We start from the raw sequence: 25,953 nt of genomic DNA, 5'->3' as shown, positions 1-25,953 counted from the left end.
TGAAACGATTGCAAAAACTTCAGTGACTATAATATTCAGGAGAATTTGAATTTTGTGACTTCGGGTTGAGGTCTGAAGAAGGGTCTCAACTCGAAACGTCGCCCATTCCTTCTCTCCGGAGATGTAGCCTGTCCCACTGAGTTACTCCAGCATTTTGTGTCCACCTTTGGCCTTTGATAAGGTTCTGCATGGTCGGCTGTACTGGATCACTAGGGATCCAGGGGGCGCTAGCTAACTGTATACAGAATTGGCTTCATAGTAGGATGCGGCGGGTGGTATTGAAAGGCTGTTTTATGAACTGAATTGAATTGAATACTTCATTGTTACATGTGACAAGTCACAGTGAAATTCTTTGCATGCATACCCAAGGTATGCAAATAGTCTCCCATAAAGGGAGCTGACAATGTTACAAAGTACCCCCGCTCCAGGTCTCCCCTTTGTCCTGCCCCCCACTCCCCCTCCTCACGGCAGTCCCCCTACGCCTGTGACTAGTATTGTGTTTCAGGGATTTAATTTATTACCGTCACGTGTGCTGAGCTACAGTGAAAATAAACATAGACAATAGACAATAGGTGCAGGAGGAGGCCATTTGGCCCTTCGAGCCAACACCACCATTCAATATGATCATGGCTGATCATCCACAATCAGTACCTCGTTCCTGCCTTCTCCCAATATCCCCTGTCTCCGCTATCTTTAAGAGCTCTATCTAACTCTCTCTTGAAAGCATCCAGAGAATTGGCCTCCACCGCCCTCTGAGGCAGAGAATTCCACAGATTCACAACCCTCTGTGTGAAAAAGTGTTTCCTCATCACCGTTCTAAATAGCTTACCCCTTCTTCTTAAACTGTGGCCCCTAGTTCTGGACTCCCCCAACATTGGGAACATGTTTCCTGCCTGTAGCGTGTCCAAACCCTTAATAATCTTATATGTTTCAATAAGATTCCCTCTCATCCTTCTAAATTCCAGAGTATACAAGCACAGCCGCTCCATTCTATCAACATATGACAGTCCCGCCATCCCGGGAATTAACCTCGTGAACCTACGCCACACGCCCTCAATGTCAAGAATGTCCTTCCTCAAATTTGGAGACCAAAACTGCACAAAATACTCCAGGTGTGGTCTCATTAGGGCCCTGCACAACTGCAGATGGACCTCTTTGCTCCTATACTTAACTCCTCTTGTTATGAAGGCCAACATGCCATTCGCTTTCTTCACTGCCTGCTGTACCTGCATGCTTACTTTTAGTGACTGATGCACAAGGACCCGCAGATCTCGTTGTACTTCCCTTTTTCCCAACTTGACACCAATCAGATAATAATCTGCCTTCCTGTTTTTGCCACTAAAGTGAATAACCTCACATTTATCCACATTAAACTGCATCTGCCATGCATCTGCCCACTCATCCAACCTGTCCAAGTCACCCTGCATCCTCATAGCATCCTCCTCACAGGTTCACCCTGCCACCCAGCTTTGTGTCATCTGCAAATTTGCTAACATTAAAGCTTTAGTTTGTGTGCTATCCGGTCAAAGAAAAGACTATACATGATTACAATCAAGCCGTCCACAGTGTACAGATAAAGGATAAAATGTACAACATATAGGGCAAGATAAAGTCCGATTAAAGATAATTCAAAGGTCTCCAAAGAGGGGTAGATGGGAGGTCAGGAACACTCTCTATTTGCCCACATTGCTGTTTGTCATCGACAATTTGAATGAGAATGTAGTAAGTTTTCAGAACACATTACAATAGTTGGTATTGTAGAATTACAGCGGGATCTTGATCAGCTGTGAAAGTGGCCAAGCAATGGCAAACGGAGTTGTATTCAGAGACGTGTTAAATGTTGAATGTTGGGAAGTTAAACCAGGGCAGGGCCGTCACAGTGAACAAACAGTAGAGCTGTGGGATTGTTGTGGAGCAGAGGGATCTAGGAGTACAAGTGCACAGTTCCCTGAAAGTAGCATTACAGGCTAATAGGGTGGTTAAGAAGGTGTATGGCATACTGGCCTTCATCAGTCAGGGAATTGAGTTTAGAAGTTGGGACACTATGTTATAGCTGTATAAGACATTGGTGAGACCGTACTTGGAGTATTGTGCTCAGTTCTGGTTACCCTGTTAGAGCAAAGGTGCCATTAATACCATTCAAACAAACAAACAAAGGTTTGAATGAAATTTCGTTCCCTGCAGTCATAACAGCAAACACCCCCCAAAAAAACACACAATTAACACAGTTCCACACAAACATCCATCACAGTGAATCTCCAAACACCTCCTCACTGTGATGGAAGGCAAGTCTTATCTCTTCCCTGTTCTGTTCTAAGCCAAGTGTATGGAGAAGATCCACTCCAAAGACGTACAGGTATGTAGGTAAATTGGCTTGGTAAATGCAAAAATTGTCCCTAGTGTCTGTAAGTTAGTGTTAATGTGCGGGGATCGCTGGTCGGCGCAGACCCGACGGGCGTAGGGCCTATTTCCGCGCTGTATCTCTAAACTAAACTAAACTAAACTAAGATTTACAAGATGTTGAACTGGAGGGTTGAGCTATAGGAAGAGGTTGGACCGGCCCCAAGACTTTATTCCTTGGAAAACAGGAGGCTGAGGGGTAGCCTGTAAAAGGGGAATAAATAGGGTGAATACACAATCTAGGGTAGGGGAATCAAGAATTAGTGGACATAGGTTCAATGTGAGAGGTTCATGTTCATGTCATAGGAGTAGAATTAGGCCATTCTGCCCATCAAGTCTACTCCGCCATTCAATCAAGGCTGATCTATCTTTCTCTCTCATTCATTCTCCTGCCTTCTCCCCATTACCCTTGCCACCCTTACTAATCAAGAACCTGTCAATCTGCCTTAAAAATACCCAATGACATCCTCCACAGTGTCTGTGGCAATAAATTCCACACATTCACCACCCTCCGACTAATGAATTTGGTCATCATCTCCTTTCGAAAGGTACATCATTTTATTCTGAGGCTGTGCCCTCTTGTCCCAGATTCTCTCATTAGTGGAAACATCCTCTCCACGTCCACTCAATCCATGCCTTTCATTATTCGGTATGTGTCAATGAGTCCCCCCTTATCCTTCTAAACTCCAGCGAGTACTGGCCCAGTGCTGTCATACCCTCATCGTATATTAACCCATCATCCCCGAGATCAATCTCGTAAACCTCCTCTGGACCCTCTCCAACGCCAGCACTTCGTTTCTCAGACATGGGTCACAAGGTGAAAGGTTTAATCGGAACTTGAAGGGCAACATTTCCACACAGACGTATGGAATGAGCTTCCAGAAGTAGTGGCAGTTGTGATAGATAAAGCCCTGTCCCACGGTACGAGTTCATTCAAGAATTCTCCCGAGTTTGCCCTGATTCGAACTCGGAGATTTACAGTAATGGCCGCTCGTCGGTACTCAGGGCTCTCGTGGACATTTTTCTTTTTTGGGTTTTTTAAAAAATAATATTTTTATTAGAAGCAATGTACAGTAGTATAAACCGCGGCATATGACAAAATACATTTATTGCATATTAATATTGACAAAATAAAATAGACAGAGAGAAAAAGAGCAAGAAAGAGAGAGAGTGAAAGAGCTAGTGAATGTGTAAACCCCTAAACTACCAAAGGGTGTAGTCGCAGAATAAGTAAAGACTTGAAAAAAAAAGTTGTACTCCGAAAAAAAAGACAAAAACGAAAAATAATGAAAATAAAATTTAAAAAAAGACCAAAACGTGTTGATATACCTACTTCGTTTCTCACCACACCCATTTTTCAACGTTGAAAATTCTTCACGAGTCTTCCCGAGCTTACCGCTTTCCCGAGTACCTGCTGTTAGCGTTGCGAGCCGCTAAAAGACGTCCCCGAGCTCCGACGTACCCACTATGTACATTCTATGTGCTTCAACGAGTTTAATTTTTCTTTTAAACTCGGGAGAGCTCTTGAATGAACTCGTACTGTGGGACAGGGCTTTTACTATAATAACATTTAAAAGACATTTGGACGGGTATTTGGATAGGGAATGTTTCGAGGGACATGGAGCATTCGCAGATAAATGGGACTAGCTTAGATAGGGTATCTTGGTCGGTTTGAATGAGTGGGCCGAAGGGCCTATTTCCATGCTGTACGACTAAGCAGTTGACTAATTTATTCCAACAATAGTTTTATAATTGTAGCAAAAAGCAGCAAATATACTGAAGAGTTCATTATCGTCCCGCACATACTTATATCAATAATTCTTTCCCTTTTTCCATCATCTTCTTTTCTGTGACATTAAACTTCTGAACCACAGGCAACATCATTCACTTGGTCCGCCTGGACCTACCTGATTTCCCGGTTGCCAAACACTTTAATTCCTCTTCCCATTCCCACACTGACCTTTCTGTCCTGGGCCTCCTCCATTGTCAGAGTGAGGCCCAACACAAATTGGAGGAACAGCACCTCATATTTCGCTTGTGCAGCTTACAGCCCAGTGTATGATTTTGAATTTCTCTAACTTCAAGTAACCCTTGCATTCCCTCTTTCTCCATCCCTCCCCCACCCAAGTCATACCAGCTTCAAAGTCGTCTTGTTGAGTCTCTTTGTAACTCATTCTCATGTAAAGGGCCTGTCCCACTTGGGCTATTTTTAGGCGACTGCCGGCGACTGTCATAGTCGTAGCAGGTCGTCGAAAAACCGGCGACTGGACCCCCCCTTCGACATAAAATTTGAAATAGAATCATTACTTCAACAAAAAAAACCCAAAGTTAGCCCTGGCGACAACCTACATCACTTGGCGACAGCCTGCCTTAACCTGATGACAACTACAACAGCACCTACGTCAGGAGAAGTCAAGTTACGCTCATTGGCGTCAAACCCATTGTCGCCAACTGTCTCGAAAATTTTTCAACATGTTGAAAATCCAGCGGTGACCAGAAAGCCGCTACGATTCTTTGGGCGACTGAGGAGACGACTCACGACCGTACAGGCGACACTCCAGCGACCATGTGGCGACAGTCTACTCGCCTGTAGTCGCCTAAGAAATAGCCTAAGTGGGACAGGCCCTTAACCCAAAGGCTTATCAATGGCCTGTTTCATTTATCATTGGTACTTTTTTTGCATATCTTTTTCCATTTGTTCTATATCTCTCTGCATCACCGTCTATATCTCTCATTTCCCTTTCCCCTGGTCTGAAGAAGGGTCTCGACTCGAAACATCACCTATTCCTTTTCTCCAGGGATGCTGTCTGACCCGCTGAGTTACTCCAGCTTTTTGTGTCCAAAGTCATTAACAACCGCATACGGATCAGGTTGGCTATTTATCCCATATAAAGACTTAGTCTGTACCTGCACAATCATCATTGAGCATCTGTGCTTCAGGCCCCAGGTTGTCTGCATCTTCTTTCTTTCCTGAAAAGCAAAAATAAATGAGTTCCAAAGACTAAATAACATTTCAATGAATATAAGTGAATAAATGTGCCTAGTACACTTTTCTTTATCCTGATAAATATCTAGAGCCAAGATTCAGAGAAAGATTCAGAGAAAGAATACTAAATTGCATCAGGTTTTAAGATCAGAACAATTACATCTTCCTTGTGATTACAACCAAGTCACAAGGTTACACTCAATCCTGTTGGAACAACAGAGCACAAACATGACAATGAACCACACCTTGCACTTGTAGTGCCAACCCTTCAAACCCGCTCATGCTTAAAGCTGGCCCCCAGGTACAATCATCTATCAAGGAAAAGGAATAGGGGACTTTTCGGGTCAAGACCCTTCTTCAGACTGAAGAAGCCTGAAGAAGGGTCTCAACCCAAAACGTCACCTATTCCTTTTCTCCAGAGATGCTGCCTGTCCCGCTGAGTTACTCCAGCTTTTTGTGTCTGTCTTCGATTTAAACCAGCACCTGCAGTTCCTTCCTGTACAATCATCTACCGACAGGTTAGCACCCAGTGAGCGGTGAAACCCTGCAAATGTAGCTGATGTACTCTGACTCAAACCTAGCGAGCAAATGTTTGCGAGTGATTCTGATATTCCAGGATTCAAAAACAATCACGTACTAACATATTCAAAACAGGATTGAATAATTAAAATAAAAACAAAATATGCTAAAAAATAATTAAACTGAAATCAACTGAAATCAAAGGCAAATGCAATGCTAGCAATCACTGAACGCTAGTGATGTTTCCACTGGCGGGAGAGTCTAGGACCAGCGGTCGTAGCCTCAGAATTAAAGGGCGTTCTTTTGGAAAGGAGGTGAGGAGGAACTTCTTTAATCAGAGGGTAGTTAATCTGTGGAACTCATTGTGTATATTTTTAAGGCAGAGATAGACAAATTCTTGATTAGAACAGGTGTCAAGGGTTATGGGGAGAAGGCAGGAAAATGGGATGAGGAGGCAGAGATAAGCCATGATCGAATAGTGGAGTGGACTCGATAGGCTGAATGGCCTAATTCTACTCCTATACCTTGTGAACATTAAAAACATATTTTGTGCTTATCCTTCTGTCCACAGCAGTTTTTTCCCACTGGAAGAATGGGGCCAGAACACCTCCACAAGTCCTGAAAAAATATGCAGAAATGTACACTTCTCAGTGGACTCCAGGAAGAAACATAGAACATAGGTGCAGGAGTAGGCCATTTGGCCCTTCGAGCCAGCACCACCATTCAATATGATCATGGCTGATAACCCAAAATCAGTATCTCGTTCCTGCTTTCTCCCCATATCCCTTGATTCCGTTCGCCCTAAGAGCTATATCTAACTCTCTCGCCAGTGAATCGGCCTACAATGCCTTCTGTGGCAGAGAATTCCACAGATTCACAACTCTCTGGTAGAAAAAGTTTTTCCTCACCTCAGTCCTAAATGGCCTACACCTTATTCTTAAACTGTGACCCCTGGTTCTGGATTCGCCCAACATGGAGAACATTTTTCTTGCATCCAGCCTGTTGAATCCCGTAAGAATTTTATACGTTTCTATGAGATCCCCTCTCATCTAAATTCCAGTGAATACAAGCCCAGTCGATCCATTCTTCCATCACATGCCAGTCCCACCATCCTGGGAATTAATCTGATGAACCTACGCTGCACTCCCTCAATCGCAAGTATATTGTTCCTCAAGTTAGGAGAGCAAAACTGCACACAATACTCCAGGTGCGGTCTCACCAGGGCCCTGTACAACTGCAGTTGGACATCCTTGCTTCAGGGAAGGAGGAGCTCAGGGAATGGCAGTTCAGAACTTGTGCTGAATAAGTGGGTAAAACCTAGCAGCGGAGAGCGGAATTGGCAGCTTTCAAACGTATCTGCCACCACTGTGCTGACACAGAATCACGCAGTAAACTCCCACACATCTGAGGTTCACTTTATGTGAACGTGGACATTTTTTTTTTGATGACTCGTCTGCACTTGAGCACTTTGTGGAAAAGGTTTGAAAACACCTTTACGCATTCACATCGCAATGTTAATGGACATCATTACAGAGTGTTGAGATCCAGTTTGAACAGTTTAAGTAAAGACAAGAATTTATCTTAAATATTTCAAAAATTACAAATCAAATCTGGTGTACGTTAGAGGCCGGCACGGTGGCGCAGCGGTAGAGCTATTGCCTTACAATGCCAGTGACCCGGGTTTGATGCTGACAATGGGTGCTTGTCTGTACGGAGTTGGTACGTTCTCTCCAGACCTGTGTTGGTTTTCTCCGAGATCGTTGGTTTTCTCCGAGATCTTTGGTTTCCTCCCACACTCCAAAGACTTACAGGTTAATAGCTTAATTGGCTTCGTATAAAATATAAAAATTATTCTCTCGTGTGTGTGAGATAGTATTAGTGTGCAGGGATCGCTGGTCGGCGAGGACTCGGTGTTTCCACGCTGTATGTCTGAACTAAACGAAATGTCTCAAGATATTATACTGTTAAACCTTCCGAGATGTAAAACGGTCTTTAGCTTCTCTGCTGCACTATCCTCACTATAAATAGAGGCCTGAAGCATATAACGCAAATGGTACCTGAAGTGAAAAAAATATGTATGGAGATATTTTGTAATCTTCACTTCATTAGTCCTTGAAGACAAAAGACCCAACCCAGAAGCACACTTGCAATCTAAAACCAATTCCCTCTGGTTGCTTCCACCTTTTACATCAGTAAAATGAAAACATGAAAGCCAGCACCAAAGTTTGCTGATCTGTCATATGCTTTAAGGGGGCTGTCTCACTTGGGCGACCTAATTGGCGAGTTTAGAAGAGTTTCGGAGAGTTTGAAAAAATGTCATGTTGAAGACCTCCTTCGACTATGTTGAAGACCAGCTTCGACTAGCTACGACTAACTTCGGGAAAATTGGACACCGAATAGTGGAGAGTGAAGACGACCTCCTTCGATCGCCCTTCGACCTCCCTTCGACAATGATGAAGACTATCTACGACAACCTTTGATTACCTTCGACTACCCTCGATTACCTACGACTGACATGACGATCTACTACGACCTATTACGACTAAACCTACGAGTAAAAAAAGTATCGATTTTTTCTTAAGCATGAAGGAGAGTTACAAAGACCTCCTATGACCTCGTGTCGACCATGCTGCGAGTATGAGTCGAAGCAAACTCGCCAGAACTCGCGGATTAGGTCGCCCAAGTGGGACACCCCCTTTAGAGTCATAGAATGATACAGTGTGGAAACAGGCCCTTTGGCCAAACTCGCCCACACCGGCCAACAATGTCCCAGCTACACTAGTCCCACTTGCCTGCGCTTGTTCCATAACCCTCCAAACCTGTCCTATCCATGTACCTGTCCAATTGTTTCTTAAACGATGGGATAGTCCCAGCCTCAACTACCTCCTCTGGCAGCTTGTTTCATACACCCACCACCCTCTATGTGAAAAAGTTACCCTTCGGATTCCTATTAAATAATTTTTCCTTCATCTTGAACCTATGTCCTCTGGTCCTCGATTCCCCTACTCTGGGTAAAAGACTGTAAAAGACCTGATCTATTCCTCTCATGATTTTGCATACCTCTATAAAATCGCCCTTCATCCTCCTACACTCCATGGAATAGAGACTCAACCTAAACCTCTCACTATAGCTCACACCCTCTAGTCCTGGCAACATCCTCATAAATCTTTCCTGAACCCTTTCAAGCTTGACAATATCTTTCCTATAATATGGTGCCCAGAACTGAACGCAATATTATAAATGCGGTCTCACCAACATCTTATACAACTGCAACATGACCTCCCAACTTCTATAGTCAATACTCTGACTGATGAAGGCCAAAGTGGCAAAAGCCTTTTTGACCACCTTGACTCTACCTGCGACTCGACCTTCAAGGAACCATGCACTTGTACTCTTACATCCCTCTGCTCTACTACACTACCCAGAGGCCCACCATTTACTATGTTGGTCCTGCCCTTGTTCGACATCCGAAAATACACCACCTCACCCTTCTCTGTATTAAATTCCATCAACCATTCCTCAGCCCACCTGGCCAATCGATCCAGATCCTGCTGCAATCGTTCGCAACCATCTTCACTATCTGCAAAACCACTAACTTTCAGCAGCAAACTTGCTAATCTTGCCCTGTATGTTCTCATCCAAAACATTGATGCAGATGACAAACAATAACGGGCTCCAGCACCGAACCCTGTGGCACACCACCAGTCACAGGCCTCCATTCTGAGAAGCGACCTTCCACCATCACCCTCTGCTTCCTTCCATGGAGCAAATTTGCTATCCATTCAGCAACTTATTCAAGTTATTTCAGAAAACGGTCCTTGGGATATAATTTCATTCATTACCCATTCTTAGCTACCCTCAAACACTGGCAAATATGAGTTATTAGGGCCTATTTTATGCAATGTTTGCATAGGAAAACAGTAGTCGGATTTGAGGATTCCCTGCCTTCATAAAGACCACGAACAACCATTTAACAGCACCTATTTCCAGCACTTTCCCCATACCTTAAGATTCTCTTGATGCCCAGAAATCCCAATTGTTGTTGTGTTCATTCTAGGGTAGAGAATTACGAAGGTTCACCACACTTTAGTTTAGTTTTAGATTAGTTTAGAGATACAACGCAGAACCAGGCCCTTCGGCCCACCGAGTCCACACTCCACACCGACCAGCGATCCCTGCACACTTCAATTCAATTCAATTTATTTGTCATTTGGACCCCTTGAGGTCCAAACAAAATGACGTTTCTGCAGCCATACATTACAAAACAAATAGACCCAAGACACAACACAATTTACATAAACATCCATCACATTGTTGTGATGGAAGGCCAAAAAAACTTATCTCTCCACTGCACTCTCCCCCTCCGATGTCAGAGTCAAAGTCAAAGCCCCCGGCTGGCGATGGCGATTGTCCCGCGGCCATTAAAGCCATGCCGGGTGATGCAAGGTCGCACAGCGGGTTCTTGATGTTGGAGCCCCCGGTGTGCGCTCGCAGAGTCCCGCGGCAATTCCAAGCCGCGCGGGGCGGTGCTGTAAGGCCCCGCTCCAGGAGCTCTTCGACCCCGCAACTCGGGCGGGAGAAGTCGCCGTTGCGGGAGCCCTAAAAAGCGTCTCCCTCCAGGGACCACGCGGGCTCCCGGTGCCGCCGTCCCCCAGACCCGCTACCACTAACACTTTCCGACACACACTAGGGACATTTTTACATTTATCTTACACCAAACCAATTAACCTACAAACCTGTACGTCTTTGGAGTGATCAGGATCGAACTCGGGTCTCTGGCGCTGTAAGGCAACAATTTTACCACTGCGCCACCGTGCCGCCCAGTCTGGTGAATCGTTGCTGTACTCCCTCTATGGAAAGCACATCCTGTACTGTACACAATATTCCAAGTGCGGTCTCACCAAGGCCCACAAGAATCACAATTCAGAAAATCCAACCATAATGAAGGCTAACATATTACCCTGCTAGTTACCCGCAGCACCTACATGTGGCCTTCAGTGACTTGTACACAGCTTGCTTTAAACATCACCACGATCCAAGCATTGAGCACTTAACAAAAACTCTTTTACTGTTACCATATTTTTCATGGCTTGGTACAATTCAGAGGCTTTCATTAGAGAATAGTTCAACAAGAGAGCTATTATGATTATGAAACAGCTACATCGGCAATTTTACTGGTGCCACTGTTTACATTCAGATTTATTAAAAGTCCAACTTTTCAAACTGCATCGATGGTGTTTAAATATCCATTTTCTTAAATTTCAAAGCATGCCTTTGAACTACCAGTTCAATATAACCAAAACATTTTCAACTGCATCCAAGTTAATTATAACAGTATACTGTTGTATTTAGTTGCCTTCATTAGAACAAATAATCAAAAAAATCAAAGCAAAAAAATTGTGATTACTTTATCAAAATTTCAGAACTTTTTTTTTGTGCTTATACATTTGCAACGTGGATAAATTCCAAAGTTCAAAGATATTTCTTGAAATGCCAAAATTACTTGGAATTTTTCAAGACCTAGCAGTGGGAACATTTGCTGGGCCAACATAGCTGAAACGCAACTACTTTTTGTGCCTCCCACCAAGTTTCCACACAAATTGTTAAAAATGATACTTCTTTTTTTGTTGCTGTATAAACTATATCCGTGCCAGCCAACTTCAAAGATCACTCAACTTATGTTACAGGAAGAAAGAGGTGCCTACCATGGAAGCACACATAAAAAGTATAGTTTATTAATTTAAATCTAAGTGATGAATAGATTAATGTAAGGTCATCCAAGCCAGTGGTAATGTTTAATACAAAGTCACTTTGAGTCAAGTTTTACAAATATGGTGCATGCTGAACCAAGCTCAGGGTGGTCAAAAAGGCTTTTGGCACATTGGCCTTCATCAGTCAGAGTATTGAACATAGAAGTTGGGAGGTCACGTTGCAGTTGTACAAGATGTGGTGGAGAGGCTGCATTTAGAGTATTGTGTTCAGTTCTGGGCACCATGTTATAGGAAAGATGTCGTCAAGCTGGAAAGGGTACAGAGAACATTCGAGGATGTTGCCAGGACTAGAGTGTCTGAGCTATAGGGAAAGGTTGAGTAGACTGCAACTCTATTCCTTGGCTTTACAGATCTAAGAGATGTATTAAATCATGAGAGGAATAGATCGGGTAGATGCACAGTCTCTGACCCAGAGGAGGTGAATCGAGGACCAGAGGACACAGGTTTAAAGTGTAGGGGAAAGATTTTATAGCAATCTGAGGGGTAACGTTTTCCGCACAAAGGGTGGTGGGTGTATGGAACAAGCTGTCAGAGGAAGTAGTTGAGGCAGGGACTATCCCAACGTTTAAGAAGCAGTTAAGGGACAGAAGTTTAGGGGTAATATGAGGGGGAACTTCTTTACAGAGAGTGGTGGCGGTGTGGAATGAGCTCCCAGTGGAAGTGGTGGAGGCAGGTTCATTGGTATCATTTAAAAATAAATTGGATAGGCATATGGATGAGAAGGGAATGGAGGGTTATGGTACGAGTGCAGGCAGGTGGGACTAAGGGGAAAAAAATGTGTTCGGCATGGACTTGTAGGGCCGAGATGGCCTGTTTCCGTGCTGTAATTGTTATATGGTTATATAGTTATATGGTTTAAGAAACAGTTAGACAGGTTTGGAGGGATATGGGCCAAATTCAGACGAGTGTAGGGCCTGTTTCCACACTGTGTCACTCTATCACGCAAGCCTAACACATTTGAGTCCAATGTGGCTGCATTACCTACCGTACCACAAACTTTAAAGAAATAATTATTTTTGCTTGAGGAAATACATGCATTTAAAAGCTCACAATGTGAGCTGCACCTTGAAAATCAATTGAATACTTTTACAAAAAATGCAGCGACAGAGATTTCCTTTATGTTTTTTCCAATCTTGAGACCTCTTCCCAAAAATGTTGTCACTGCATAACCTTTTTCCATCCCAAAAGCAGTGTTTACTGGACCACACAAAGTCAAGGCCAAATCTTTTCTGGCTAACACTGCAGTACGATTCTGTGCATTTTTCCATCCATCCAGTAAACACATTCTAATCTTAAACTACGTGGCCTCTTATGATTTCAGGCTGTATTCTTCATACCAACTCATACAAAAAGAAACTGAAAGAATTTAGGCTTAAATTTATGATAATATACAAAATCCAGCTGAAAATGAGTATGACACATAAAAAAAAACTGGAGTTAATTTGTGCGACATTTAGGCAATTTTGCCAATTATAATTGTAGAACAATAAAATCTGTTACAAATTGACTGCATGCTTCATTAAAGCATCACAGTGGCGCAGCGGTAGAGTTGCTGCCTTGCAGCGAATGCAGCACCGGAGACCCGGGTTCGATCCCGAAAACGGGTGCTGTCTGTACGGAGTTTGTACGTTCTCCCCGTGACCTACGTGAGGTTTCTCTGAGATCATTAATTTCCTCCTACACTCCAAAGACGTACAGTTTTGTAGGTTAATGGGCTTGGTAAATGTAAAAATTGTCCCTGGTGGGTGTAGGATAGTATGAACGTGCGGGGATCGCTGGTCGGCGCGGACCCGGTGGGCTGAAGGGCCTGTTTCAATGCTGTATCTCTAAACTAAACTAAACAAATGGGATGAAGGAAGACGGCTATCCAATAACAAGAGTATTGGGAAATGTTCTAGAGAGTGGAGAACATGATGGAAGTCTTAATTGTTACACTTTTTAACCAAAAGACAGCTTGCTACATTCAAAGCAGCTTCATGATATCCTTCACAGTGTACCCCTCACAATTTCCTCAACACTCTTCCACATATTTACATCATAGCTCTGCTGTAGAATCCCTGATCTAATTTTGAAAGATCAGGGTAATATCGAGGAATACTGGACAAATACCAGGAAATGTCAGTGCTCCCAGAAGTCCACCAACTTGTAGATTCAGGGGCAGTTTCTTCCCAGCTGGTATAGGGGAACAGAACCATCCCACCACAACCAGAGAGCAGTGCTGAACTACTATCTGCCTCATTGGTGACCCTCAGACTATCTTCGTACTAAACGTTATTCCTTTATCATGTATCTATTTATACACTGCATATGGCTCGATTGTAATCAGGAGCACGCAACAAAAGCTTTTCACTGTACCTTGGAACACGTGACAATAGACTAAACTGAACTTGTAAATACCTTACTCTCACACAAGTAAAGGTGTAAGCATCTTTAATGTTCATTCCAGTATCAGATATGCAGTACATCATACATTCAGTCTACTGCAGCTACTGAATACAGTAGGCGAGTTCTTACACTATAAAGCATGCATTAGAAACATAGAAACATAGAAACATAGAAATTAGGTGCAGGAGTAGGCCATTCGGCCCTTCGAGCCTGCACCGCCATTTAATATGATCATGGCTGATCATCCAACTCAGTATCCCGTACCTGCCTTCTCTCCATACCCCCTGATCCCCTTAGCCACAAGGGCCACATCTAACTCCCTCTTAAATATAGCCAATGAACTGGCCTCAACTACCCTCTGTGGCAGAGAGTTCCAGAGATTCACCACTCTCTGTGTGAAAAAAGTTCTCCTCATCTCGGTTTTAAAGGATTTCCCCCTTATCCTTAAGCTGTGACCCCTTGTCCTGGACTTCCCCAACATCGGGAACAATCTTCCTGCATCTAGCCTGTCCAACCCCTTAAGAATTTTGTAAGTTTCTATAAGAAGATTCTATTAGGCAGAGTTATTATTACTAAGCATTCTGATTGGCTAACATTGCAATAGCCAATCTACAGAACTGATCTGAACAAAGTGGAAGTCTTGAAAGGCTGCTGACATGCACGAGGATTCTGTTGACATCTCCAATACCAGCTTAAACAGCGATCATGAAAATTCAGTTGAATACGACCCTTGGCACCAGTGTCCACAATGCCCGAGAGGGTATCGCATTGATCCTACATGCTGTCTTCGTTTTAGTTTTAGAGATTCAGCATGGGGAAACAGGCCCTTCCATACCAACCAGCGATCCCCACAAACCAACACTATCCTACACATGCTAGGGACAATGTTACACTTACACCAAGCCAATTAACCTACAAACCTGTGCGTCTTTGGAGTGTGGGAGGAAACCGAAGATCTCGGAGAAAACCCACACGGTCACGGGGAGAACATACAAACTCCATGCAGTCAGCACCCGTAGTCAGAATCAAACCCGGGTCTCCGTTGCTGTAATCGCTGTGAGGCAGCAACTCTACCACAGCGCCACAATGCCGCCCTTACCTGTCCTTGTAAGATGCAGATTATCTAGTATATGATTTTTTTTTTGTCAGCATTTATCAATCCACATGAGATAGCTGAAATCCACAATACCATAACCATCAAATTTCATTAAAAAAAACTATTTATTGGAATACTGAAATTAAAATTACTTACCCTCTTCATTTCTCCAATCAGCGCTCTCATTTTCTTCATCCGAGTCATCTTTCCTTGGCAACACTGAACACTTTGTTGGCAAATCGTCGTCTAGTGCATTTGCATCGCACTCGCCAGCATCAGTTACACTCTCATCCTCCACGATATGCAATTTATCCTCATCATCCGTGTCCGAACTTGCTTCAACGACATTATTATAGTTGGTAACTGCAAAACAAACAAAAAATATATTGTTCTCCACTTTCAACCTGTGACACATGCCAAAATACACGCCATGGTGGTCATCATCCCGCGCTTTAACACTCCTGAAAAAGCGCTGGAGGAACACCACAACACATATAAGTGATAGGAGCAGAATGAGGCCATTCGGCCCATCAAGTCTAGTCTGCCATTCAATCATGGCTGATCTATCTCTCCCTCCTCACCGCATTCTCCCGACTTCTCCCCATAACCTCTGACACCCGTTCTAATTAAGAATCTATCTTTCTCTGCCTTAAAAATATCCATTGACTTGGCCTCCAGTCTTCTGTGGCAATGAATACCACAGGTTCACCACCATCTGACAAAAAAAATCCTCCTCATTTCCTTCTTAAAGGAAGGTCCTTTAATTGTGAGGATGTGACCTTTAGTCCTAGACCCCTCCCACTAGTGGAAATATCCTTTCCACATCCACTCTATCCAGGCCTTTCACTATTCGGTAATTTTCAATGAGGTGCCCTCTCATCCTTCTAAAATCCAGCGAGTACAAGCCCAGTGCCGTCAAACATTCATCATATGTTAATCCACTCATTCCTGGGATCATTCTCGTAAACCTCCTCTGGACCCTCTCGAGAGCCAGTACATCCTTCCTCAGATATGGTGCCCAAAATTGCTCACAATATTCCAAATGCGTATTGGTTTGGACAGAGTGCTACAAAAGTGGGATTAGCATAGTTAGGTACTTGACGGTCAGCATAGTATACAGTAAGCTGAAGGAATGTGTAGGAAGTGACTGCAGATCCTGGTTTAAACCGAAGATAGATGCAAAATGCTGGAGTAACTCAACGGGATCGGCAGCATCCATGGAGAGAAGGAATAGGGGACTGTCCCGCTGAGTTACTCCAGAATTTGGTGTCTATCTTCAGTAAGCAGAAGGGCCTGTTTCAATGAGCAACGAGCATTATTCGAAAAACAGAAAATGACTCCAATGCTCAATAAGTCAAGCGACATCTGTGTGGAGAGAAACAGAGTTGACATTTCAGAACAATAATCCTTTGTCAGAATCGTTGAAGAGTTTCTTTGTAATGGAAAGTCAGAGTTAATACTGAAAGTGAATTCAATTTAACGATGAAAGATAATCAGGCTGCACTCCTAAATATTCATTGTATTCAAGAAGGGCATTGCAGGAATTTTGAAGTATTACATTTTTGTATATGGAAGGAAAGACACAATTCTAATCTGGCTGTGCTCACAAACTGAGATTCTTTAATTTTTGTTAAATGTTGCCAACATTTTGATTTGGAATTGAAAGAAACAGAAAGGCAATGTACAGTTAAATCAAAATGCAATTTACTTTTCATACATGTAATAGCCTACATGCCTTGAAATGACTAATGTCAAAATACATAACTATTTTTTGAAGCTCTGCATAGAAATAACACGTCATTATGAATACATTTCGCTGTCAGGAAGCAAATGCACCAAAAGGAATGTTGGTAAGATATTTGCATGCAATGAGCCTGATCCTCTGATGGCTGGATAGACTAGAAGGATGAGAGGAGAACCTCATTGAAACTTAACGAATGGTGAAAAGGCTTGGATAGAGTGGACGTGGAGAGGATTATTCCACTTGTGGGAGAGTCTAGGACCAAAGGTCATAACCTCAGAATTAAAGGACGTTCCTTTCGGAAGAAGGCGAGGAGGAATTTCTTTCGTTAGAGGGTGGTGAATCTGTGGAATTCTTTGCAACAGAAGGCTGTGGAGGCCAAGTTAATAGTAAGATTAAACGAGAACTTATCAGTTTGAAGTTTGATCGTTATTTTATGAGGAGTAACGTTGAGAGATTACGTGAAGAACCCCGCCAGGACGCATGCGTGTCATTCTTCAAAGCAGCTGTGTGAAATCACAGATAACTGTAATGACTATACATAGTAGTATACATAGTAAGATTAGAGAAGATACCAGTTGAGTATATGATCAAGGGTGGGAGCGGAGGGTACGTAATCCCTCAACGTTACTCCTCATAAAATAACGATCAAACTTCAAACTGGTAAGTTCTCGTTTAATCTTACTATTTTACTTCGGAGTCACGTGAGTATTTTCGTGTATTTTCCTTAATACCCGACTGATGAGGCAGAAAGGAGGGAATGCATAAATAAACAATTTCCCCCAATGCAGCGAAAATGCATCTGTTGCCACTGCCCCAGGGTCTGGTTCCCATGAAACATAGTTCGATAACTGGTGATTGAGCCTGGATGTGAATAGGTCGATATCTGGTGTTCCATACCGTGCTGTAATTTCAGCAAATACATTTTTATCCAACATCCATTCAGTGTTTTCATTGAATTTGCGTGACCTGGTGTCTGCCACTAAATTTAGTTTACCTGGTAAGTAGGTAGCTGATATCCAAATATCTCTCTGGATACACTATTGCCAAATTGTGTTGGCCAGATTGTCACATGATGTCGATTTGTTTCCACCCATATGGTTGATATATGCTACCACGGTGGTGTTGTCAATTTGTAGTCTAACATGCTGGTGATATAACCCAGAACAATATGACTTAAGGCCATGGAATGCACTTAACATTTCCAGGTAGTTTATGCCCAGTGTTTGTAATAATGATGCCTCCTGTGCATTCCATCTCCCCCACAGCTGGAGATGGAATTGGTAGCACCCCAACCAAGTGCACTGGCATCAGTTTGTAGTACCATAGACGGGTTGCTGATAATGATTGGATTGGAACAATACCTAATGTTATCTTTCCACCATTTTAGTTCCATTATGGCCTCTGTTGGTAGCTTCATTGGTCTGTCAAAATGACCACCATAAATTTTTGAGTGCTCGTATTTTAGCCCTCTGTAAATTTCGATAATGTAAAGGTCCGAATTGTGTGGCTGGAACGCAGCCACTGTCTTGCCAATTATCCTTGCTACCAGTCTGATGGATGGTTTAGTGATGTCAATGATTTTGCTGCAAGCCACTATTAAGGCTGTAACCTTTTCTTTCGGCAAAGACACTGACATGTGAACTGAGCTAATGGTGAACCCCAGACAATCCATTGTGTTAAATAACATCTGTGGTCACCTCTTATGGGTACTGTATAGTAAGCATCTTTTAAATCGATGCTTGCCATGTAGTAACCTATGGAAATCAATTGCTTAGCAGTAACAAAGGTTTCCATCTTGAAATGAATATATTGTACGAAAGTATTCAAATTAGTCAAATCTATGATGATGCGGCAACCACCATCTTTCTTGTTTTTGATAAAGATTTTGGACACGAATTCCTGTGATTCGTGTTGGGTTTTCTCAATTACTTCTTTTTTATAAAGCCGCTGTAGTTCAGCATGCGCTTTTGATTTTCCTTTGCCTGTAAGCACGAACATTCGGTTTGGTACATGCTGAACTGGAGGGTTATGTTTTTGTATAAATTCTATGGTATAACCCTATACTGCTTAAAATATAAGTGTCGGTAGTTAACTTATTCCATGCATCCAGATAGAATTGTAATCTCCCACCAACCTCCATGCTCCCTTTAATTCGTAAGGAACCAGACCCACCTACCTCCATGGTTACTATTGGTAGGTTTGTTACTTTTTCGGCATCCTCCGTGGACGTTGAGGCGCCGGTGTCTGGATCTGTAGTTGGGTCGGTGTTGAGGGTTAGCGCATTTTCCAGGAAGGCCGGTCTGGGCCATGGCCTAAAAAAGACCGATGTTGAGTGTTCCTGGCCTTCGAGCTTTCACCAGTTTGTCTTGGCCGACTGGTGGGTGCGTAGGGGTGCTGTTTCTGGCCAAAGTAGTTTTTAGACGTTGCTTTAATGAGCCCCAGGGTTTTAGCGTCTTTGTCAAGTTCTTTTACCTGTTTGGATAAGTCACCTCCAAATAGTAATATTGGTGGTTTGGAGGTTCCAGGTTTGCACAGGCCTGCAAATTTGGGTCTAAAACCGGTTGGATGGCACTCTTCCTAATGCTATTTAACTGGTATTGGGAGTTGCAAAATAAAGCCAGTGCATCCTGGTGATCTTGTGTCATGTCTTTTTCGTTTACTGTGTGGGCGAAAGCCGTAATTCCCGCTGTTAGGACTTTCAGAACGTTCTGTAGTTTCAAGTCCCTGGCTCTGATTGAGGCTCCGACATGTTTCCAAATGCACTGGTTGACACTGGGAACATTCAGTGATTTGCAGTTCCCTGGTGGTAAGTGTCTTGCTGTGGTGTCCAATAATGCCTGTCCTTGTAGCAGGTTGAATGACATGTAGTCGATACTTGCAGCTATTTTAGGCTCCAGGTTTTGGCCAGTTTGGTCGGGTTGAATGAACTGGAACACCATATCCAATAGGTTTTCTTGCACCCCATGCACACTAGGGGTATGTTCTGCACACCCCTCTTCAGGGTCAGCCCAGAATTGACCCCCCCCGTACTCCCCTCTGATGAGGGAGAGACACTGTGCAGCCCTACAAGAGGTACTGCTGTAGGATTTACTAGCTGCCCACTGTGACTAGTCTCCATCTCCCGGAGCCTGCCACTTTGGAGTACTTGCTCCAACAGCCGCTCCAACCGGCTCCAATGCTCTCGGGCACTGGCCACTCACGGCTGCTCCAGTTCCTGCAGCCGCTCCAACCGGCTCCAATGCTCATGGGCACTGGCCGCTCGTGGCTGCTCCTGAAGCCGCTCCAACCGGCCCCAATGCTCACGGGCACTGGCCGCTCGCGGCTATTCAGAGTCGGACTCATCAGAGTCAACGATTCTGTTGGTTTTTTGCTTCGCTCTACCGCCCGGCCGTGGCCGGTGTGGGAGAGAAGTCGGGCACAGCTGTTCCCATTACGGGAGATTGGCGTGCCTTAGGCTGCTGCTGCTGGCTGCCCGCAACTCTCCCCCGCCAGCTTTTTCGCAGCCTTCGTGGATCTGTCCATGCCCGCACCTGTGAAGTAAGTGGGAAGAACGCAGAGTCTCCTTACCTGCTGTTCTCAGCTTTCAAATTCTGCCGCGCCCCTGCTGTGACTCGTTGCAATGCATGTAGCGATATGACACGCATGCGTCCTGGCGGGGTTCTTCACGTAGTCACTCACGTGACTCCGAAGTAAAATGGATATTTTTAAGGTAGAGATAGATTCTTGATTAGTTTGGGCATCAGGGGTTATGGGGAGAATGGGGTTTGGAGGGAGAGATAGATCAGCCATGATTGAATGGCGGAGTAGACTTGATGAGCCGAATGGGCTAATTCTGCTCCTATCACATGACCTTGTGATGATTGTATGGCACTGGGCGATGTGTCTCGACAACGTACACCCTGGCAAAATCTCCTAACTGGCCCTAAATCCTCTGCACTTTAGCAGAGCCCTGTATGGTACTGGGGCTTCCAACAATATTGCCCCACTTACAATCTTATTGTTGTGCACTGGAATGAAAGAGAATGGCCGGTGATAAACAGATAGGCAGGAGCTGGAGATCAGCAAGACTGAGGAGTATGGACTAGAGTATTGAGTACAGAAGCTGGAAGGTCGTGTTGCTGTTGTATAAGATGTTGGTGAGGCCACATTTGGAGTATTGTGCTCAGTTCTGGGCACCAAGTTATAGGAAAGATGTTGTCAAGCTCGAAAGGGTACAGAGGAGATCTACGAGGATGTTGCTAGGACTCGAGGGCCCGAGCTATGGTGGAGAGGTTGAACAGGCTAGAACTTATTTGGAGCGCAATAGGATGGGGGATGATCTTATGTGTAGGAAGGAACTGCAGAAGCCAGTTTAAACCAAAGATAGACACAAAAAGCTGGAGTGACTCAGTGGGTCAGACAGCGTCTCTGGTGAAAAGGAATAGGTAACATTTTGGGTTGAGAACCCTTCTTTGGACTGAGAGTCAGGGGAAAGGCTGATCTTATAGTTGTATAAAAAAATGGTGAGAAGAATAGATCAGGTAAAGGCACAGAGACTCTTGCCCAGTGTAGAGGAATCGACATCCAGAGGACATAGCTTGAAGATGAAGGGGGAAAGATTTAACCTCAACAGCTTGGGCTAATAGCTGCCACACCAAACGAGTTGACACTGTCCTTCACTCTGCAATGCGGGTCATCACAGAGACGCTTAAGTCAACACCTTTGCAGTGGCTCCCTGTCCTCTCTCATATCGCCCCTCCCAGCATACGCAGAAGGGAGAGGATGTTGAAAGTTTGGTGGACCATTGAGGCTAACTAACCCTGACCTTCCCATCCATTGCTGACTTGAACAATCTACCCAACATGCGCCTGAAGCCCCGCAAACCCTTCTGGTCTTCCGTTAAATCCCTGGAAGACTTTGACTCCAAGACTGAGTGGCGTAGAGCCTGGAAAGATGCCAACACCAACAACGGAGAGGGCATCACAGACCCTACAGTGAAACATCCAGGTTTTGACCTCCATCGCAAGCAATGGCTAACCCTGAACAGAATCCGCACCCTCCATGCAGGAACGGCCCATCACCTGCATAAGTGGGGGATGACAGGCAGCCCTGCTTGTGACTGCGGACATCCAGACCAGACCATCCAACACACAGTGAATGACTGCCCACTGAGGCTTTTCCCTGGTGGCATCAAAGCCATCTACCCAGTAACTGATGCTGTCCTGGCCTGGATGTCTACCCTTGATCTGCAACTTTAGGCTGTGTACGCCATACGCAAGAAGAAGTTTACACAAAGGGTGGTGGGTGTATGGAACGAGCTGCAGAGGAGGTAGGTGAGGCAGGGACTGTCATAACGTTTCAGCCTTTAGGTGAGGCAGGGACTATCATAAGGCTTACGTAGATACATGGATAAGATATGTTTCGAGGGGTATGGGCCAAACACATGCAGGTGCGACCAATGTAGATGGGAAATGTTGGTCGGTGTGGGCATGTTGGGCCGTACAAGACTTGAATACAAGACTTGCTCCCTTGGGAACTAGATTACATTTGTCCAGTATGTTCATCTTTATACTGAGATGAGTAAAACAGCGTTCAGTGCTAATATGCAAACACACTAAAACCATAAAGTTTTAATTAATAATTTTTTTTGCAGATTAATTAATTCATGCAAGAATTCAGAAGGCAAAGCTGAACTAATCCGTATGTTACAAGATGGTCGCAAGTGGTGAACGTCCATCGCTTGCAAAGTCATGAGGTATCGCTGACCCACAGACCTCTCTCAAAGAGTTCAGCAGCATAATCCAATTGCTGCTTCAATGGACAGGACAAGTTGGGAGTTAGGTAGATGATGAATAAGTTTATTGGCCAAGTATGTACGTACACATACAAGGAATTTGCCTTGGTGCTCCGCTCGCAAGTAACAACACGACATACAGTAAACAATTAAGAACAAAACATAAAACATTAAAAATAATACATCATAGTTTAAACACGTGAATTAAATAAAATACCTGAGCAAAAGGATGCAAAAGGGTGAAAAAAAATGTTCTCACCTCAGTCTTAAATGACCTCCCCTTTATTCTAAGACTGTGGCCCCTGGTTCTGGACTCGCCCAACATTGGGACCATTTTTCCTGCATCTAGCTTGTCCAGTCCTTTTATAATTTTATATGTTTCTATAAGATGCCCCCTCATCCTTCTAAACTACAGTGAATACAAGCCTAGTCTTTTCAATCTTTCCTCATATGACAGTCCCGCCATTCCAGGGATCAATCTCGTGAACCTACCCTGCACTGCCTCAATCACAAGGATGTCCTTCCTCAAATTAGGGGACCAAAACTGTACACAATACTCCAGATGTGGTCTCACCAGAGCACTATACAATGCAGAAGAAATGTGCAGTCCAGAGTCGCCTTCCAGAGGGAAGTACTTCAAAGAGTTTGTGGCCAGGGTGAGAGGGGTCAGAGATGATCTTACCCGCTCATTCCTGGCCCTTGCAGTGTACAATGAGGGGAAGGTTGCAGCCAACAACTTTCTCTGCTGATCAAACGATTCGCTGCAGCCCCCGGATGTCGTGCTTGGTGTCTGCAGGTGTGTAATTGTGGCCATTCCAATTGGGAAAAGCCTTAACTACCAAGGCTGTAACTGCTTACAGACTTTTGGAAAACATGACCTTTGAGTTGGAGAAAGACAAATCTTCAACTAATTCGGGTCTCCGAAGCTGCAATTTCAGAACAATTAATTAAAATGGAACTACTACCAAAATGCAGACGAAGAATCTAGTACGGAGTGTAAAATGTTGTAAATATTTCCTAGTTTTATTAATGCAATATTTTTTAAACTGGATGAGTGAAGAGGAGAAAGCAAGTATCAACTTTACTGAAGATTCAAAATGAGCAAGGAAGCTCTGAAGAAGGCAAGTTCGAGTAGAGTTCAGGGTGGAGTCATCATGATGGTGGATTTACTAAAAAAACACATTAATTTAAAAGGCAGCACCCAATTGAACCAGAATCTGAACTTCAATGGTTAACCTAACATTTTCAGTGCCAATAATAGGTACACCATGGCGATGCATAAATGATGTTCTTTAATAACTATAATGGGCTGGATAGAGCTAGATTCAGCCCACATTTAACAAAAGTCAAGCGTGCTGGCATGGCATAATGAGCACTCAGATGGCGTACGTCCACTGGCCCTACTTTGTCATTTACAGTCTTTGCAAAACTGGATGTCTATCACGAATCAAAAGTAGTAAATTCCGGCACATGATAACATAATTTTGTTTAAATTAATGTGCTTCATGTTTTAAATGATTTAAAGTAATTCATTTACATTTTCCTTCTCAATCTCCATGCAGGAATCCCATTTTAAACAAATAGAAATCACCAATTTAGTATAGTTTAAGAAGGAACTGCAGATGCTGGTAAATCGAAGGTAGACAAAAATGCTGGAGAAACTCAGCGGGTGAGGCAGCATCTATGGAGCAAAGGAAATAGGTGACGTTTCGGGACTGATGTCTGAATTCAGTCTGAAGAAGGGTCTTGACCCGAAACCATAGATGCTGCCTCACCCGCTGAGTTTCTCCAGCATGTTTGTCTACCACCAATTTAGTATTGTTTAGTTTAGTTTCGAGATACAGCGCGGAAATAGGACCTTTGGCCCACCAGGTCCGCGCCGACCACCATTCCCCGCACATTAACACTACACTAGGGACAATTTACACTTAAATCAAGCCAATTAACCTACAAACCTGTATGTCTTTGGAATGTGGGAGGAAACAGAAGATCTCAGAGAAAACCCATGCGGTCACGGGGAGAACGTACAAACTCCGTACAGACAGCGCCCGTAGTCGGGATCGAACCCCAGTCTCCAGCGCAGTAAGACAACAACTCTACCACTGCGCCACTGTGCCGCCCTTAGACCTACGTTCTACGTTAGATCTTACTAGATTGGATCTGCCAGTATAAATCTGAAGCATCTCATCAAGAGAGGATTCTGCCATTCTGTCAGAGCAGAGTAATAGAATCCTAATTGACCATCTCCGGTACAGGGTTGGTGTTGATGGCACTGCCCTGAGCTGGTTCGTTTCCTACCTAAAAAAAGGGGAGTTTCTCTACCAACATAGGCAATTCTTTATCTTCCCCAGCTGGCCTTTTCTGTGGGGTTCCACAAAACTCCATCCTAGGCCCCATTCTCTTCTCTCTGTACATGCTCCCGCCTCGGCCAAGTCATTCAAAGGCACGGCATTTCTTTCCACTGTTGTGCAGATGATACACAGCTCTATCTCCCGTAAAAGGGACCACATCACCCCGATCCTGGCCTCTCTCCACTGGCTCCCAGCACGGTACAGAATCAACTTCAAGCTCCTCTTATACGCTTCTAACCCACCATTCTACCTCCAGGTCCCTAAGGTCAGCCGACTTGGGGCTACTGGCTATCCCGTGGTCTAGGTTTAAGCTCAGGATTGACCGTGCTTCTGCGGTTGCAGGACCTAGACTGTGGAATAGCATCCCGCTCCTCATCAGAATTGCCCCCTCCATCGACTCCTTTAAGTCACGACTCAAAAACCTATTTCTACTCCCCCCATGTATGTATTGTTAGGTCTGTCTACCATTGTATGTAACACATTAGTACCTGCACTGGTGAAGCACTTTGGTCAACGCGAGTTGTTTTTAAACATGCTATACAAATAAATGTATTATTATTATTATTATTATTGTTATTATTAACAATGCAAAATCAAAGATCCAGTGGCCCATTACCATTCCACACTGTAGATCTACGACAGGTCTATGCACATCCTGTTCCATTTGGACCAGTCAGAAATATTTGGTAATATGAATGGTTTCCTTGTTAATGGGAGCTCTTTGTTATTGGACCATGTTAAATGTCATCAACTCATGAAACACACAAAATATGGGCATCATTAGATTTTAAATAAACTTTTGCTAGGCAGTGATTCATACATTTTCTCCATTTATTCACCTAGAAATGTCTTCACGCACGCGCCCCGTCTCAATGCTACCTAAGGGTGGTGAATGTTTCCTCGAGTGAAATGTGATAAAAGCATTACG

The 25,953-nt window shown here is 43.9% G+C and overlaps 1 protein-coding gene across 5 annotated transcripts in view; it reads right to left on the bottom strand.

Annotated features, from left to right (window-relative positions):
• LOC129715173 (zinc finger E-box-binding homeobox 1-like) overlaps positions 1-25,953 on the bottom strand; it is a 179,155-nt gene that overhangs the window by 53,228 nt on the left and 99,974 nt on the right. For all 5 annotated transcript variants that reach the window (XM_055665068.1, XM_055665045.1, XM_055665062.1 and 2 more), the window contains exons 2-3: positions 15,314-15,520; positions 5,308-5,370 (exon numbers count right to left, since the gene is read on the bottom strand). In XM_055665068.1, the coding sequence (XP_055521043.1) occupies positions 5,308-5,329 (22 nt within the window). In that variant the 5' untranslated portion in view covers positions 5,330-5,370; positions 15,314-15,520. The remainder of the gene's footprint in view (positions 1-5,307; positions 5,371-15,313; positions 15,521-25,953) is intronic.

Source organism: Leucoraja erinacea, chromosome 2 (genome assembly GCF_028641065.1).
Source record: "Leucoraja erinacea ecotype New England chromosome 2, Leri_hhj_1, whole genome shotgun sequence".
In the NCBI taxonomy this organism is placed as follows: Eukaryota; Metazoa; Chordata; class Chondrichthyes; order Rajiformes; family Rajidae; genus Leucoraja; species Leucoraja erinaceus.
Note: the sequence above shows the minus strand (reverse complement) of the source record. Positions and strands in the feature narration are given on the sequence as shown.